Raw genomic sequence first — 16,730 nt, 5'->3', positions numbered from 1 at the left:
TGGGGCAGACTAGCAGCACAGACCTTTACATTTGTTTCCTGCTATGGGCTTAATTCCGATGATCCCGAATTTTTTAGACTACTTTGGGGGAAAATCCTGGAAATAGGCTCCACACACCTGTTATGGGGAGGTGATCTAAATGTCACCATTGCGCCTGCTCTCGACCGCTCAGACCCGCAACCACGACACTGGTCCGAATCCCAATCCACTTTAAAACTGATCGTTGAGGATCATGGGCTCGTTGATGCATGGCGCCATATGCACGCGTCGCAGAGGGAAGGGACCTGCTTTACCACTGCCCGGGCATCCTGGTCCAGAATCGACATGTGGCTCATTACTAAAGGGCTTATCCCATGGCTGACACATTCCCTCCATCTCCCTCACACATACTCCGACCATTCCCCGGTACTTATCGTTCTCACCCCCCCGCATGAAAGCTCTCCATTCTTAAATTGGCGTCTGAATCCACTTTCCTTGCTTGACCCAGTTTTTAAACAAGAACTTGAACAGGAAATTATAGACTTCTTTTCACGTAACAAGAACTCGGTCGGACACTACTCCACGATCTGGGAGGCATTTAAAGTAACCATTAGGGGCCTGTGCATTGCTAAAAGCGGGGGAATCCTGAAAGATATCAGGGCCAGACTGCGGAAGCTTGAGGGCGACCTTAAACACATCGAAACGACATTACGGACAGAGCCAACACCTGAACTGCAGGCACAATATCGAAGTACACTAGATGAATACCAAGACACTGCGGAAAGTGAGTTTAAATTTAGGGGAAAGTACTTTAGGGCGCGCCAGTGGGGGGAGGGGGACCAGCCGGGTAGGGTGCAGGCGGCCCTAATCCGGCCCCGCGGTTCCCAAACACAGTCTTGGAGATTGAGGATGCTGACGGTCTGATCCATAGGGATACGGAGGAGATAGTGACAACATTCCGAGGCTTCTATAAGAGTCTGTATAAACTCAAAGGGATCACTCTACGGAGTTTGAGTCCTTCTTTGCAGACACTGCGCTTGCGTGGTTGGGAGACGGCCAACGGGAATTTTTGTTGCGTCATCACAAGGATGAAGAGATAACCGCTACAATAATGCAACTTTCATCCGGGAAGGCGCCGGGGCCGGACGGCCTCTCGGCGGAATTTTACAAAACCTTTCATCACCTGCTCATCCCGGTTTTGCACCATGTGTTGAGGCTAGGGAGGCCTCCCTCCATGCGAGAAGCCCACATTATTTCCATACCCAAGCCAGGTAAGGATGCTACCACTTGCGATTCATACAGGCCCCTTTCCTCAATAAATGCGGACGCGAAAATCCTTGCTACATTAATTGCTAACCGAATCAGCCCCCTGATGACTGCACTGGTTCTCCCGGACCAGTCAGGTTTTGTACCTACTAGAGGTACTTCCCATAACCTGCGTAGGCTGTTTGCGCTACTGCAGGACATGGACCTTGAGACCAAAGCCGCAGCCATATTCTTGGATGCCACAAAGGCGTTTGATTCCCTGGAGTGGGACTACCTTGCCTTTGTGCTGCGGCAGATGGGATTCCCCCCCCCCCTTTTTGGCTTGGATCAATCTGTTGTACTCAGGTTTGCAGGCACGGTTCCTTATCAATGGTGCGAGATCAGCTCCCTTTGCAATAACCAGAGGCACCCGACAGGGGTGCCCTTTTGTCACCCCTTCTATTTGCTATAGCCATCGAACCGTTGGCAGCTAAAATCAGGCAACACCACCGGGAACACGCACTGGTCTACCCGGCAAGGCAAATTTTAATATCATTGTACGCGGACGACTTGACGCTATACCTGCGTGACCACGACAAAAGTCTTAATCCAATCCTCCGGGTAATGATACTATTCGGGAGACTGTCTGGAGTGAAGGTGAATTGGGGGAAGTCTCAGATTTTCCCCCTGACTGCTTCCACCCCGCGTTTTGAGCCCGAATATCCTTTGGCTTGGAAGGCAGAATCGGTTACGTATTTGGGCATCCGTGTCTCCCACTGTCGGGAGGAGTTGATGAGGGACAACTATGGCCGTTTATTGGACCAATTGATAGATAAAATAACCAGATGGATCGCGATGCCCTTGTCGATGGCCGCCAGGGTGTCTCTGGTTAAGATGGTGATCTTGCCTAAGCTTCTCTACCTGTTCACTAACATACCGTATGCTCCGAGCTGCTTTTTTTTTTTAAAGTATTAAATCACAGCTAATCAGATTGGTATGGGGTGGGAGGCAGCCCAGGCTGGCGTGGGAAGTCCTCACGCGTCCCTTCAAAGCTGGAGGTTTGGAGGTCCCTGATATGAAATTATACTTTAGCTGTGCTCAGGCTCATTTTGCAGCGAATTGGATACACCCCCCATACATGCCTCACCTGGCGGTGGAGGATGGGCACATGGGCCCCACTCCCTGCTCGGCGTATTTGAGCACCCCTACTGTACCTAGATACCTGGCTTACACTACCATCCACTGCACCATTCGTGCATGGTGGGACTTGGCGCAGAGACTCCAAAGCCCCATATTATACTCACCTCTGGCACCTTTGCGGGGACGGCGCGATATCCCTGTTACACAGGAGGGGGGATGCTGCCGGATGCTACGGAAGCTCTCACGGCTTACTTGGGGACAACTATACACACGAGGGACCCTTTGCACTAGTGAGGAATTTTTTGGGACTTCCTCCCCCACTCCATTGGAACGCTTCTACTACGTGCGACTTCGACAGGACGTCCGTGCCCTTACACCTTGTTTTCCACTCGAACCGCCGGTCATGGTCCCCCTGCACGTCCTGATGCAGCAGGATCCCCCAGAGCACGTAATCTCGCGACTGTACACCACTACACAGAGGGAGGGGAAGAGAGAACCCATCCCGGCAAAGGCCAAGTGGGAGGCGGACATGGGACACCCCCTCACGGAGGAACAGTGGGCTTACTGCTGTCGGCAGACTGGGGATATTTCCGCTAATAGCAGGTTGCGACTCATACACTATAGATATCTACATCAGCTGTACTATACACCCGCCCGGCTGCACCGTCTCCGGCTGCGCGACAATGACCGCTGTGAACGCTGTGGAGTGGAGGGAGCGGGGTTTGGATATTTGGCGTGGAATTGCCCATTGATTAGAAAATATTGGGGGGAGGTCATTGGTGCGTTGGATGAGATGACTGGGGTGCATGTACCTGAATCCCCCCTTGTGGCGCTCCCGGGATACACTGAGAAATTACCTGTAAAGATCCGGAAATACACTTCATTGTCTCTTCTGTTAGCTAAACGGCGAATTTCATGCTGGTGGGGAAGAGAACGAGCCCCTAAATTTAAGGAATGGATGGACGATCTTATCCTTTTTCAAGCTCAGCTTCACACCTATGCCGAACTTATGCCACCCACAACCCGCCCACGGGACATTTGGGCCCCTCTGTAAACTTATCTCCTGAGACGCACTGAGGCTGGAGACATGGCCTCAGTCCGACCATTGGAGACAATGGGAGAAGGCAAGGGGGAGGAGCGACAAGAAGGGGTAGCTGTTTAGAGAGACTGTCCAGGATATAGTTACGCAAGCTGGGGATAGGGGGGCGGCAAGAGAGCGGGATGGTGAGACATAGCGGGGAATTGTGGCAGCGAGGGACAAACTAAAAACTGAGCGGTGGCAACATAACTGTGGCCTCTTTAGGGTTTTTTGGGATGTTTGCAGTTGGTTAAAGACCTGTTTGGTTGACTGCTTAACTTGCATGCCCTCTATACGCGGCCGGACCGCTGGGTTGTAGGCGGCTTGCTGTGATCTTTCCTATACCCCCCCTCTGTAATGAACTTATGCGAGATGCAGTGCCGGCCCGATGGGATGTAGGCACCCTGCTGTGGTACCTTTGCAATCAGTCAATAAAGGTCTAGATTAAACCAAAAAAAAAAAAATTTAAATAATAAAAGCTGCCCGTTTCCATATATGAAACCAGAAACAAATTTCTATCTCGAGGATATCCACCAGAGATTGTGGACGAGGCGGAGAAACGTGCACATGATCTTCAAAGAGAATCTCTTTTATGGAAACAAACTAAGCAACCCCTCAATAGAGAAGTTTTTTTTCAACCTATCCACTTCTTCCTTTGCGATCAAACACGTGATTCTCAGACACTGGGATCTTTTACAATCTGAATCTGATTTTTGAGGAATATTCACCAATCCCCCTATTTTCGCCTATAAACGATCTCAGAATTTACGGGAGAGTCTAAATCAACCTGCGCCAGATACCGAAACTACACACAAAGGCAGGCGCAAATGTTTTAATTGCTCACATTGTAATAATGTGCTCACTGGGGACCATATATCCTACCCTTGGTCTGGCAAAAAGATCAAATTGAACTTCACAGCTGATTGAAACAGTTGCTTTGTGATCTACACGATAAGTTTTTCCGTGTGGACTACACTATGTGGGAAAAACCGAGAGACCTTTGTGTACACGAATCACTGAACACAAAAGCCGCATAAGGACCAGAACCATCACGACACCTCTAGCTGTCCTTTGGTATGAATATTACCATACGATAGCTCAGCTTAGTTTTACCATCCTTGAACAGTGAAGATGCAGGTCGACAGAGACATGTCAAAGCATTTGTTACAGTGTGAATCCTGTTGGATACGTTGCCTGGACACCTTAACGCCCAAAGGGCTCAATGATAAGGGAAATGCTACTTACCAGTATGCATCTGTTCTTGGCATGTAGAGCTGCAGATCCACACATGCATAGTGGATCACCATCTGCTGTTGGACTCCGATGCTTGCACCTTGTTGTTGTCTTGGAAGAAGTCTTTCTAGTCACGAGATAGGTGACTCCTCCCTTGGACGATAGTGCGCATGGGCATCAACTCCATCCTTAGATTGTTTTTCGCCATGATGGGAAATGATGGAGTTAGTAGAAGAAAAAGAGATGTCCATGTGTGTACATCTAAGTAAGATAGAACTGGAACAGATACAGGTCCAGGGGAGGTGGGTGGGCATGTGTGGACCTGCAGCTCTACATGCCAAGAACAGATGCATACTGGTAAGTAGCATTTCCCGTTTCAAGGCACATGAGCTGCAGATCACACACTATCATAGACTATACAGCAGTATCTCCCCTAGCGGTGGTCACCTGTATCGGTTGCAGTAGTTTGAAATAAAGTTTTAAGGACAGCTTGGCCCACAGAAGCTTGTTGCTTTGCTTTTACGTCAACACAATAGTGTTTAGTGAAGGTGTGTGTTGTAGACCATGTGGCTGCCTTACATATGTCCTCTGAGGGAATGTTCCCCAAGAATGCCATGGAAGCCCCTAGTTTGCGTGTGGAATGCGCTCTAGGGGGAACTGTTAATGTGCGTTTAGCTTTTTGGTAGCATATTTGGATACATTTAACTATCCACCTTGCAATCCCAGATTTGGAGATGGGGTTACCCTTATGTGGTGGAGAGAAAGCTACAAACAATTGTTTTGTTTTGCGGAAAGATTTACTTCTGTCAATGTAATAAAGAAGGGCTCTTTTAACATCTAAGGTGTGAAGAGCTCTCTCTGCTACAGAGTTTGGGTTTGGAAAGAACACTGGTAACTCCACTGACTGGTTAAGATGAAAAGGAGATATGACTTTTGGAAGGAATTTTGGATTTGTCCTAAGAACCACTTTGTTACGATGTAATTGTAAGACTGGTTCTTGTATGGTTAAAGCCTGGATCTCACTCACTCTTCTGAGAGATGTGATTGCAATAAGGAAAGCTACTTTCCATTTAAGGAACTGCAGTTCGCATTTATGTAGAGGTTCAAATGGGGTCCCATGAGCCTAGTAAGAACAATGTTTAGATTCCACAAAGGAGAGGGTGGTAATCTGGGAGGAATAATTCTTTTAAATCCTTCCATGAAGGCTTTGATCGCAGGGACTCTAAAAAGTGACAAGTGTTGTCGATCTTGTAAGTACGCTGCGAGTGCTGCTAGATGCAGTCGCATGGATGAGTATGCTAAGTTACATCTTTGCAAATGTAGTAAGTAGCAAATGATGTTCTGGGTGGAGGCTTCCAGTGGGTGTATATTATGGTTAGTGCAGTATATTGCAAAGCAGCATAGCAAGCTCTAGTAGTAGGTCTTCTGGCTTCTTTGAGAATGTTCATGCAGTTCGGTGGAAGGTTAAGGTAACCAAACTCTAGGACTTCAGGAGCCAGATCGCTAGATTTAGTTGATTTGGATCTGGATGTCTGATGTCTCCATGGTTCTGGATTATTAAGGATGGGGAGAGATGTAGTTTTTGGTGTGGAACTAATGAGAGTTCCAGTAGTGTTGTGAACCACGGTTGGCGTGCCCATGTGGGAGCTACTAGGATCAGTTTGAGAGATTGTTGCCTGAGCTTGCGTACCACTAGTGGAATGAGTGGGAGAGGCGGAAAAGCGTACGCAAATCTGCTTGACCAGTTCATCCATATCGCATTGCCTTTTGACTCCGGGTGCGGAAACCTGGCGGCGAAGGTTGGGCATTTTGCGTTTTCTTGTGTGGTGAACAGATCTAAGTCTGGTTGGCCCCACATTTGGAAAAAGGGCAGTAGAACTTGGGGATGTACTTCCCACTCATGAATCTGTTGTGTCTGTCGACTTATCAGATCCGCAATCTGATTGTGAACTCCTGGAAGGTGTTCTGCAAGTAGGTATATGTTGTGAGGAATGGCCCATCTCCAAATGTTCTGTGCGAGCTGGGACAGCTGCAGCGAATGTGTGCCTCCTTGTTTTTGTATGTAATACATGGCTGTCATGTTGTCCGTCCGGATGAGGACAGCCTTGTTCTGTACATGTAGTTGGAAGGATTTTAGTGCTAGGAATATTGCCAGCAGTTCTAGGTGATTGATATGTAGCACTTTTTGTTGAGTGTTCAATTTGCCCTGAGTTGTGTGTCCAAGGAGATGGGCTCCCTATCCTGTGAGTGATGCGTCTGTCGTCAGCACTATCTGTGGAAGAGGCTCAAGGAACGGTCGCCCTTTGGACAAGTTTATGTTCCACCACTGTAGAGAGTGAGGTGTGCGGCTGTCCACCATCACCAGATCTGTAAGTTGTCCTTGAGCCTGGTTCCACTGACGTGCTAGACATTCCTGTAAGGGACGCATTTGAAGTCTTGCATAAGGCACAATGAAGATGCAAGATGCCATCATGCCTAGGAGTTATAAAAAACAGGGGAATGATTCTATTAAGGAGTAGAGAGGTTGGAATCCCAATAATATAATCAATTTTTTTTTACCTGTGCAAGCATCCGAGCCCAACTCCAGATGGCGATCTACTATGCTAGTGTGTGATCTACAGCTCATATGCCTCGAACACTTGAATTCTCTTGCTTTCTTTGACCCTCCATTTAAGAAGTAACCACATTCACTTTGGTCTTGCATTAGGTATAACTCAGCATGTCTCTATATGTTTTTCTACCCGTTTGAAAGGTAATAATTCTACTCAGGTATTAATCAACAGTTAGGCATTCAACAGAAGGACTGTATTTCAAAGTCATGGGACGCTATTCATGCTACAACCTCATTTAAATTGTCAGTCATTAGTTGAAAGGTTTGCTGCATATTGTCTTATTATGTCGTTTATGGAACATTGACACTCAGCCACCATGTCATGTAGTAACATACCTATTCATGCATTGTTTACTTGATTTTATGGTCCTGCACTGACAGGGTAATATTTTCGACTTGATGTAAGCTTCATGTGAGCTTCATGTGAGCTTGATGTTTGTTTGAAGAGTGTAAATCATATTTTTCTGTCTCTCATCTAATGACATTCACTGATTCAAACATATACGCCTTCATGTCTATAACTGACTTTGAGCACAAATGAAACTGTTAACCTATGTGTCAAGTAAGGAAGATACATTTTCCATTCTATTTTATAAATTCATTCGTTTTGTTAAGCTGATTTAGCTTGAATGCGATCTAGCATCAAACTACTATTATTTTGTCACTTTGTTCAGACTTGAATATTGTTTTCTCGCACAGTTGTCTGTCTGTCCTTTCTTTTAAACTACTTGCGTTGCTTACACTTTTTTCTTTTGTGAAACTTTATTGAGGCACACTGGAACACTTCTTGCAAGATACCTTTTAGGTTTAACTACTTCCGGGTAACGCACGGGCGTTTAAATTCACTTGAGGCACGCTTGGGAAACAATCGTGTTTTTTTGAAGCACCGTGCTAAGCGATGTTGATGTTTGGTGATGATCACGGCATAACTCACATTGATGCCGGTAAGAAACGCAGTGACCTGACTCGCTATATATATATATATATATATATATCTTTCAGTAAGCCGTGAGAGCAGAACCAGATCGTTTTGTTACTCCTCACCTTTTTTTGTTTAGACTACTATTTGATTAGTTCGATTTGACTGGGAGACTGCAGGTCTCGTGGCCTGATTTATACTGGTGAGTTTCCTCCTATTTTGCTAGCACTGCCATTGGCTCCTCTCACATCAACATGCACGTGTCAGCTAATACCAGTTCCTTTCGTTATAGCGTTGAAGGGACACACTTGAAATACTTACTTTATGCGCGGCACCTTAGAGCTTCCAGGTAATGTTTTACACTGACCAAGCATGCTTTACACACACTGCATGATATTTGAAGACTGGGATTTACATCCCAGAGCACTTTTGTGACACAGGTTAGTGCACTATTCATCTTATTGCAGGCATGAAGTGTCTATTTACGAGAGAAAAGCTTGTACTGTTCATCTTATTGCAGGCATGAAGTTTCTATTCATGAGAGAAAGGCTTGTGCTGTTTTTCCAGTTTAGATTCAAGTCTGGGTGGACCAGGTGCAAGATCGCATCTATTCCATTCTTGTTCTTCTTTTTTACATGCTAGTGACTTCATTTGTGTAGTGCCACACTTGACCTAATGCATATTTTTTAGATTTGTGAAGTTTTTCCTTTCTTTTGAATATTTACATTCATAATCCTGTTGTCATTGCACCTGTGCTCTCTATGTTCGTACTATTATTGAAGTTTGGCAAATATTTGTGTTTACTTAATTGTAGATTCCCCTGATGAAGGGTAGAGCTTTATGCCCGAAATGCATTGGGACTCTTCTACATGCTGAAGGAAGCTTGCTATTGTTACCCTGCATCATTAACTGGAGGTCTCCACAGAGACTCATCAAGTTTGCTCATTAAAAGAAGTCATGTTTTGAGCCAACCTTTTTTATCTTTGCTTGTTGTTTCAGTTTGTAAATTTTGATTGTTCACAAGATTAATTGTACATGTACTTACCTGCTATATCTGATCACTCAGAGTAATAGGTGATATACTTCTTAGGAGTATCCCAGCATAGTGCACTTGGAGGCTGTGACTTTTTGTCTTAGCATTTCACTCTTTTAGAAAGTTGGCATTTTCCTGCCCTTTGTGCCTGCAGCCTGTCTTGGGTTACAAGACTGGGTGTAGCTGACAGTTAGACGTTGTTGATTCCTCCCAGACAGTCACACAATAAAGGGATATGGTGTGCCTCAATGGGCCATCTGCTGGCAGGATGGGATGCAGAGCTGAGCATAGCCCCTCTCACATTTGAATAACCTGTGCTCTGCCTTCACACAAAGGGCCTAAAGACCCTGTATTGTCACTGTAGCTAACTTGGAGCCAGGGCAGTGGAGGCAAGAAATTCCATTCACTTTAAACAGCCTTTCTAGAAGCTTCTCCCATCTTTCTGAAGAAGGCACCAGAGAATAAAAATAGGACGTTCAGACCCAACCTTCACTTTACTATAGACCTGTGTAAGTACTTTTAGAGGACTGCCTGCTGCTGTGACCTGCGCTGCACTCCGCCAGACTGCTTCTCTATCTGGAAGGACTGCTTTGCTGCCTGGAGCCTGCCTTGAACCCTCAGAGGCCAGACCTGCTGTTGAGACCTGCATCTTCACATGCACTTAGGATTGCCAGAGGTCCATGGGCTAGTTTGCTGGCCTCCAGTTAAGAATCACAGGTATAGAAAAGGCCACACCATCTTGAACCCACACCTGAACCCAACCTGAGTGGTTCCTGGGCCCCCAAGAGGTGTCCAACCAGTTTGGACCCTTGGCTGTAGTACTAAAGGTGCCCATATGACCACAAACCAAAACTGAGGAACTTAGACAAAGTTTGCCCCAAAGATTATCTTAGAACTATCAGGAGACTGGGACCAACCTGCTCACCTACCTACCTGATGTGCATCGCCGGTCGAATTAAGTTTGCGGCTTCTCCCGCTACGTTCTTCTCTGCTTTAGCACATCCTTTACAGCAGTTTTTTGCTAAAGGAGTATTCGACCATGTGGAACTGTCTTCAGCTACAGCTCTCTGCCTTGTCCCGCTGGAGGTTTTCGACTTCCATTTCAGCTAAGCGAACATGGAAATCTTTACAGTCGCTTCGACCCAAGGCCATCTGATGACGAAGGTTCGTCCTTGGACACCTCCTGCAGCCTTGCCCCACTAAACTTTACCTTCCCAGCACATTTTCTTCAAGAATTTTTTTAAGTCTGGAGGTAAGTGCTAACTAGGCCAAATCCACTGCTTTTATCGAAACTGCACGCCATTGCGGTCAGCCTGAACTTTCAACTTTGACCATGTCTTGCGCGACTATATGTCTGCAGTTGGTATTTGGTCCTTTAGATGCTAGTTTTTACTAAAAACTTTTTAAATTCATAATTCTGGTTCTACTTATTGTATTTTTGTTGTTTTGGTGTCAAATAATTTATTAGAGTGTACTTAATTTTTCTAAATTGGCTTGGGAATTTTCTTGGGTTGTGTTTTCACTTAATTATTGATTGTGTTCTACATACATACTTTACCCATTGCCTCCAAGCTTAGCCTGACTGCTTTTTCTGCCACGTTACCCATGGTTAAGCACAGGGTAATTTAATGACTTTTTGTGGTTCACCCTGCCAGGGACTGTGGCCAGTGCTTGACCAGGGCTCGTAACCGAATGAACCACCAATCCAATTTCTCATAATCACAGTAACAAATGTTTTTAAAGAAATTGCACTGTTCCTAAGGTGGAGCTATAGACATGTATTTGCCTTTGTGATTCATAACTGGTTGGGATTAGTCAAAGTCTCTAGCCAGCTTTCCATGTGACATCCTTGTCAAAAGGCTCCAATATTAAATCACAAAGAAGGTCTTAACCGAATCTGGTATACAATTACAGACCTGAAAAACTGCACTTGCACTGGGACTTTTTGGCTCTGCTCCCGTAACCGGCAAACATCTTTTGAGGCCTTCTGCATCAATTTCTTAGCATTTGCACCCTGTTTCTGTTGTTCCTTAGATTGTTCAGCCTAGAAAAAAAGGATAATCACTTAAAGGTTTACAACTGACCCTGGCTAATATATACACAACAGTTCATAAATAAAATGAATAATCACACAAACATAATAAACAAGAGACTGTTACTATAAATATTCAAAATCAAAGTATATAATCTAATCTCAAGTGTAACCAAACTAATGTAATGACCCTCATTTTCATAAAAAAAAAATACGCTGGCGATTTATGGGCTGCTTTTATTTTTGGCTGGAGATGGCACTACACCTTGAGCTCCATTGAGTTTTGTGTTTTTTGGGTCTCATCAACAGACAGCTCTAGGTGTCTGTTGGTGAAGACCTATTGTGAGCAATCCAATACATAGGGTGGGCTTTGTGTCAGTTCTTTGTTCTTGATTAGATGGCTAGTGATTGGACATCTTTTGTCCCTATTCTTGTGTTTATCCTGCCTAAGTTGCATTTCTGTCTGTGTTCTGACTGGATTGCAGGTGTTCTTCCACTGCTAATGTCAGACATCCTTCAATCCAACCCTTTTCTCCACTGAAAAATATCTCCCCTCACACAATCCCTCTTGCACTGCCAATTCACTCATGGTAGGAGTGCTGCACAATGGTGTATCAAGTGGCCACCTTACATTTATTTTAAATCATTCCAAGACGGCTGTGTCTGCATACATGCATGACAAGCACCTTTTAATTAATGTTCTTATGTTTTAACAAATCCACTCAAAGATAGCCACTGCTGATGTACGAGAATTTGTGGCAGCCATCTTTCAATGGATATAATTAAGGTAGGCTCCCGCAGTATAGTATGCATTCATGTGCTTTCCATTATATGCATGGATCCATGAGTATCTGTGTGCTAATTTACTGTAAACAGAGGATGGGTGAGAACTTAACTAGGGGAATGTTTACTCACAGCTATGCGCTACCTTGGCCCCTTATTAAACTGAAAAGCTGTTTGATTTTTGTTATTTCTGCAACTGGTACAACATTTAAATGAAAATGTGTAGGATGCGATTATCGCTTAAATATTTACATAGAAGTGAGCCACATTGTTCTTCATTGCTATTGATACTTTTGTTCTTCATTGTTACTGCTGTTTCCCTGCAGTCCATACCCCAAAACACCTTGAACACTGGGCAGCTGTACTGGGAGCAGCTGACTGGACAGTACTGCAGAGCATGCACAGGCACTGCAGATGCTGCTGAGCCTACATCTCTGCATGCAACTTGGCAGCAGCATGGGTGTCGATCCTGGAGGAGTGTTTGAGTTGTGCAGTGGGAACAGTGCGTTCAAATCTGCTTTCACCAACACCAGTAGGCTACAACTTCCATTAGGAGTTCAGCTCAACATGACCTGCAATCAGAATCCGCCCATGCCAGAAGGGTGCAGGAGGGCTCCCTGCCTCCTACTGTCTCTGGAGCATGAATGCAGGTGCCAAATCGAGGGGCAGCTGAGGTAAGCACAGGCATGCATGCCTTTCTTGCTGGGAGGCAGTGCATCTTGTGCCTGGGCCTGGGGTTAAATCTGTCTACTCCTGTAAGTGAGGGGGAGATTAACAGCAGTAGTGAAGGAGGATCTTGCGCTAATGTCTATGTATTGAGAGTGGCTATTCAAATGCTTCTACATTAGATGAAAATGTTATTAGTTGGCTCAAAGTGCAGCATGTTTAACCTTAACAGAAAACATCACACCTGACATCTTACTGAGTGCTTGTGCCCAAGCAGCTCTCATTTTCCACAATGTTAGCCAATGTGTTTATTGCCTGGTTTTCATTTAGAGAAATGTTTTATTGGAATGCCTACTCATGGTAAAAGAAAGAGTCAGCAGGCATATATGCACCCTGGCTGTGACCGTTTATGTTTGATGTGGCGTGTTTATAATTGTCCATTTCTGTTCATGACAACTCTACTCTGTAGGACTGACTCTTGTGCACACAATGAAAATGGAGCTTTGACAATAATGGCGCCCACAAAACACAAGCATGCAGTCTGGTAGGAAACAGATATTGTAGAAAATTAGCCTGCATACTACCCTTAACTAAAACAACAAAGCTACACGCCCCTGTTCAAGTACGTACATTCCTGTGCACGCTTGCACAAACCAAAATGTCGCCATGTCCAACACTCCATGAATTCTCCTAAAAATAATTGTGCGATGATCAAGGAAAAAGCATATGATACACATCCATCTTTTCTGCAAAGTGAAATACCGTAACACCTAAACAGGTGCAGTAGGATGGCTAAATTTTATAGCAATTGCTGATAGAAACATAGTTTACAAACCGCTATGCTCATTAAAGTAATGTGATTCATGTATAATATTTCGATGCACATTCCTAAATCCGAACCAGCAGTCATTAGGTCTCGGCTGGCGTGGCTGCACACATGCGCAGCTCACTTAGCGAGATTTAATGTTTTGGAGGACTTTCAGTATAGGGCTTCAAGCCCCGCCCCTCTTTCCCATTGACTGGCGTCACCGTTTATGCTAAACTGTGTCCAGCCATTGGAAAAGAGCTTTTAATGTTGTGTACTTTTGGCTTTTTCAGACGGACCACTTGGGGGGGCTCCTCTGCTTTCCTCCCATCACGAAAGGTTTCTTATCTTTATGGGGCCATGTGTTTCAAACACATGGCCCCATAAAGACAAGCTCCGGCGCGATCCTCTTTCGCTTTCGGGACCGCGCTTTTAAGACTGGCATGTGTTGCAAATGTCCTACTCCCGCACAAACGATGCTGCTCAGAGACTTTTTAATTTTTACGGTAAGGGGCACATACATACAGCATTTGGTGTCATCAAGTGGTATTTGCTGCCTCGTCAGTAATGCGCTTGGCAGGCTATCTTTAAAAAAACGACAGATACATGTTGTAGCACGGAGCCCCGAAAAGAGCATGGGGTTGGGGGATGCCTCCCCTGCTCTCCATTCGGATTCCCGAGGCACAACTTTATGTGTGGCAATGCATACAACGGCCCAGCTCTCAGACTGGACACAGTGTCTCCCAGTGTCCATCTGCCGAGGAGCAGGCAGTGCGCTGGGGGCGTGCAGCAAACGGGGCTGGCCATCCATCACGTGCGGACAAAAAGTGGCTGGGGGGGCTTGGAGACCCAGATCACAGCTCCTCAGTGATGGGCAGCCGGCCTGATGGCCCCCTCCGGGCCTCTGGGGTGACGGTGCAGAAGATGCAGAAGTGGATGTACAAGGACCGGCTGCTGTCCCTCGAGATGAAGGAGTGCATTATCAGCAGGTCTCTGAGACCCGGCCCGATGGGCAAGGATAAGGCATGGTGCCGGGGAGCGCACCAAGCAACTGGAGGCAGCGGACAGGTATGTTCTATTAAGATCATGACTTTAAACTTCCCTCGTGTAGAAAGTTCTCTTTCCACTGTCGTTATTTTTCCATTAGTTTTTTGTAATTTACGTTTCTGACATGCTTTGTTTTTTTGGTTCTAAAGTCGCAACTTGTCCCCGGCCAGGTCAAAGTAGCACATCCAGATGTGTGTGTTTTCTTCGTGCACTTTCCATTTCCCTATTCCAGAGTGGGGAGGGGATTCAGAGTAACAGTGCATGTTAGAGATCAGGAACGCACTCTTTGGGTACGGACAGCACAATCCCTCAGCAATCTTTGGTATAAGTGGCCCAAGTGGTGCATGATCTTCGCGCCACTAACTGCTGTTGGCAGCGCACATTATTAACATTATGCCTTTCCCATTTGTAAATATTCCAGTTGCTTCAACTCCTATAGACAGATCCCATCCTATCCTGGCACCTGTTGTGTTTGTGTGTGTGTGTGTGTGTGTGTAGTGCGCCAGGCGTCTCAGGGGAGAGGCTGCTTCTGAGAATCAGTTCCATTGTAGGATTTAAGGGCATTCTGTCCTGCACAAGTAGGTCCCTCCCTCCTGTGGGCAATGTAGGGGCTCCTGCTATGCTGTCTTTACCCAGAGCTGTGAGTTCTCTACTTGCTATTTGCTATTGCCTCAATACGACATCGTTCATTAGCGCGTCGACTTGTTACACTGCCCGGTTGTGTACATCTGTGTACCTGTTACAGACAGGTAGGTGTAAGGCGCGTAACTGCTAGTTAAACTCGCCACCATCTGAGTTTCATTTCCCAGAAGCAGCTAAGGTGCAGGTTATCACAGAGGCACATTAAACAGAGCACTCTAACATCTATTATCTGGAGCTCTTAGAATGTGCGGTTTGAAGCGCTCAAAACAGTTATCATTTAACAAAGGACTTGCTATCAGCTTGACAGGGGCTTGGTTTTAGGGTGCAGACAGACAACTATTACAGTTTTGAAAGCCACTCGGGTGGAAGGGATACAGTTTTCGAAATGGACTCCAATTTGAAACACCGCTTGCTGCCTGTATATCATTTATGCGTCAGTGCGCCTGCCATGTCTGTTTCACAGAGTTCATTGAAACGTACTCGCTTTTTTGTTGAGATCCGATTGGTCAAATAAAATGCATCACCGCATCCCCTGAACATGGTTTCCGGCGGACGGGCGGTGATTGTTAGCAATTTCTAAATCGTGCTTTTTTGCACTTGTCTTTTGCTACATTAGATGCGTTTGATGGACCATTACGGGCACGGACACTGGAGCTGGTTCATACAGCGTGGACCGGCAGGTGAAGGGTGCTCGTGGTCCATACAGCGTGTACTTGCAGGTGTAGAGTGCTCTATCAAAGCTAACCAGTGCTAAACAATGGGTGGGTTGTAAGCCTACTGTAAGTTTTTGCTAAGCCCACAAAAGGTCTTTTGCAACCAGATAGTTTGTGCTCTTTGTTAGGCAAAACAAAAAAAGTGCTGGGGCAAAGCATTGGGCTCTAGACTCAGGTTCTTTGAGGGAAATATGGCCTTTTTGTGGACATTCTGCAGTCTTTATGTTGTCTTAAAGGAGGAGGTTCTCAGTGGAAGGTGGTGACCACTGTAAAAGGTTGTGAACACCAACAAAATCATAAAAGTGATTATTCACTGACGTATCCAGCGGCTTATCACACTTGTGAAAGCTGTAAACGGTCCCTCATTTTCAATGTGGCGAAACAACCTCAGACTTTCCAGGTGGAGATTAAAAAATACCTCATTGCACATTTCTACCGCACTGATTGCCGTGGACTGTCTGTACTGCTGATGGCCTGCAGGCTTCATTAGTGGAGAGCAGGAACGTGGTTGGGCTGGAAATGTACGCCTCATGTGGATTTTCGAGATCTACACCTTGGCATTCAGTGAATCGAATCCCGAAAAGAGGAGGCAATCTACAAAGATCTCTGTACAGTACATACACATTGTGTCAGTCAAACCGTTGCAGAGTTTTTGTATCTTTCTTGAGCCTCGTAATTGTGCTCAGGATACTTCAAATTAACCAGTGAGGTTAGAACGTTTGCATTATTTATTTAAAAAGACTACACGCGTCACCATTTGCTCTTTTCTTTAATATCACCTCCAAAGTCTGTTAGTCAGGAACG

General features: G+C 45.5%; 1 protein-coding gene across 1 annotated transcript in view; it reads right to left on the bottom strand.

Annotated features, from left to right (window-relative positions):
• WWC2 (WW and C2 domain containing 2) overlaps nucleotides 1-16,730 on the bottom strand; it is an 851,690-nt gene that overhangs the window by 18,172 nt on the left and 816,788 nt on the right. Inside the window, exon 22 of the mRNA XM_085641882.1 lies at nucleotides 11,155-11,282. Coding sequence (XP_085498008.1) covers nucleotides 11,155-11,282 — 128 coding nt within the window. The remainder of the gene's footprint in view (nucleotides 1-11,154; nucleotides 11,283-16,730) is intronic.

This window comes from Triturus cristatus, chromosome 2_2 (genome assembly GCF_964204655.1).
Source record: "Triturus cristatus chromosome 2_2, aTriCri1.1, whole genome shotgun sequence".
Lineage (NCBI taxonomy): Eukaryota > Metazoa > Chordata > Amphibia > Caudata > Salamandridae > Triturus > Triturus cristatus.
The sequence above is the reverse complement of the archived record's forward strand: the minus strand, read 5'-3'. Positions and strand labels throughout refer to the sequence as shown.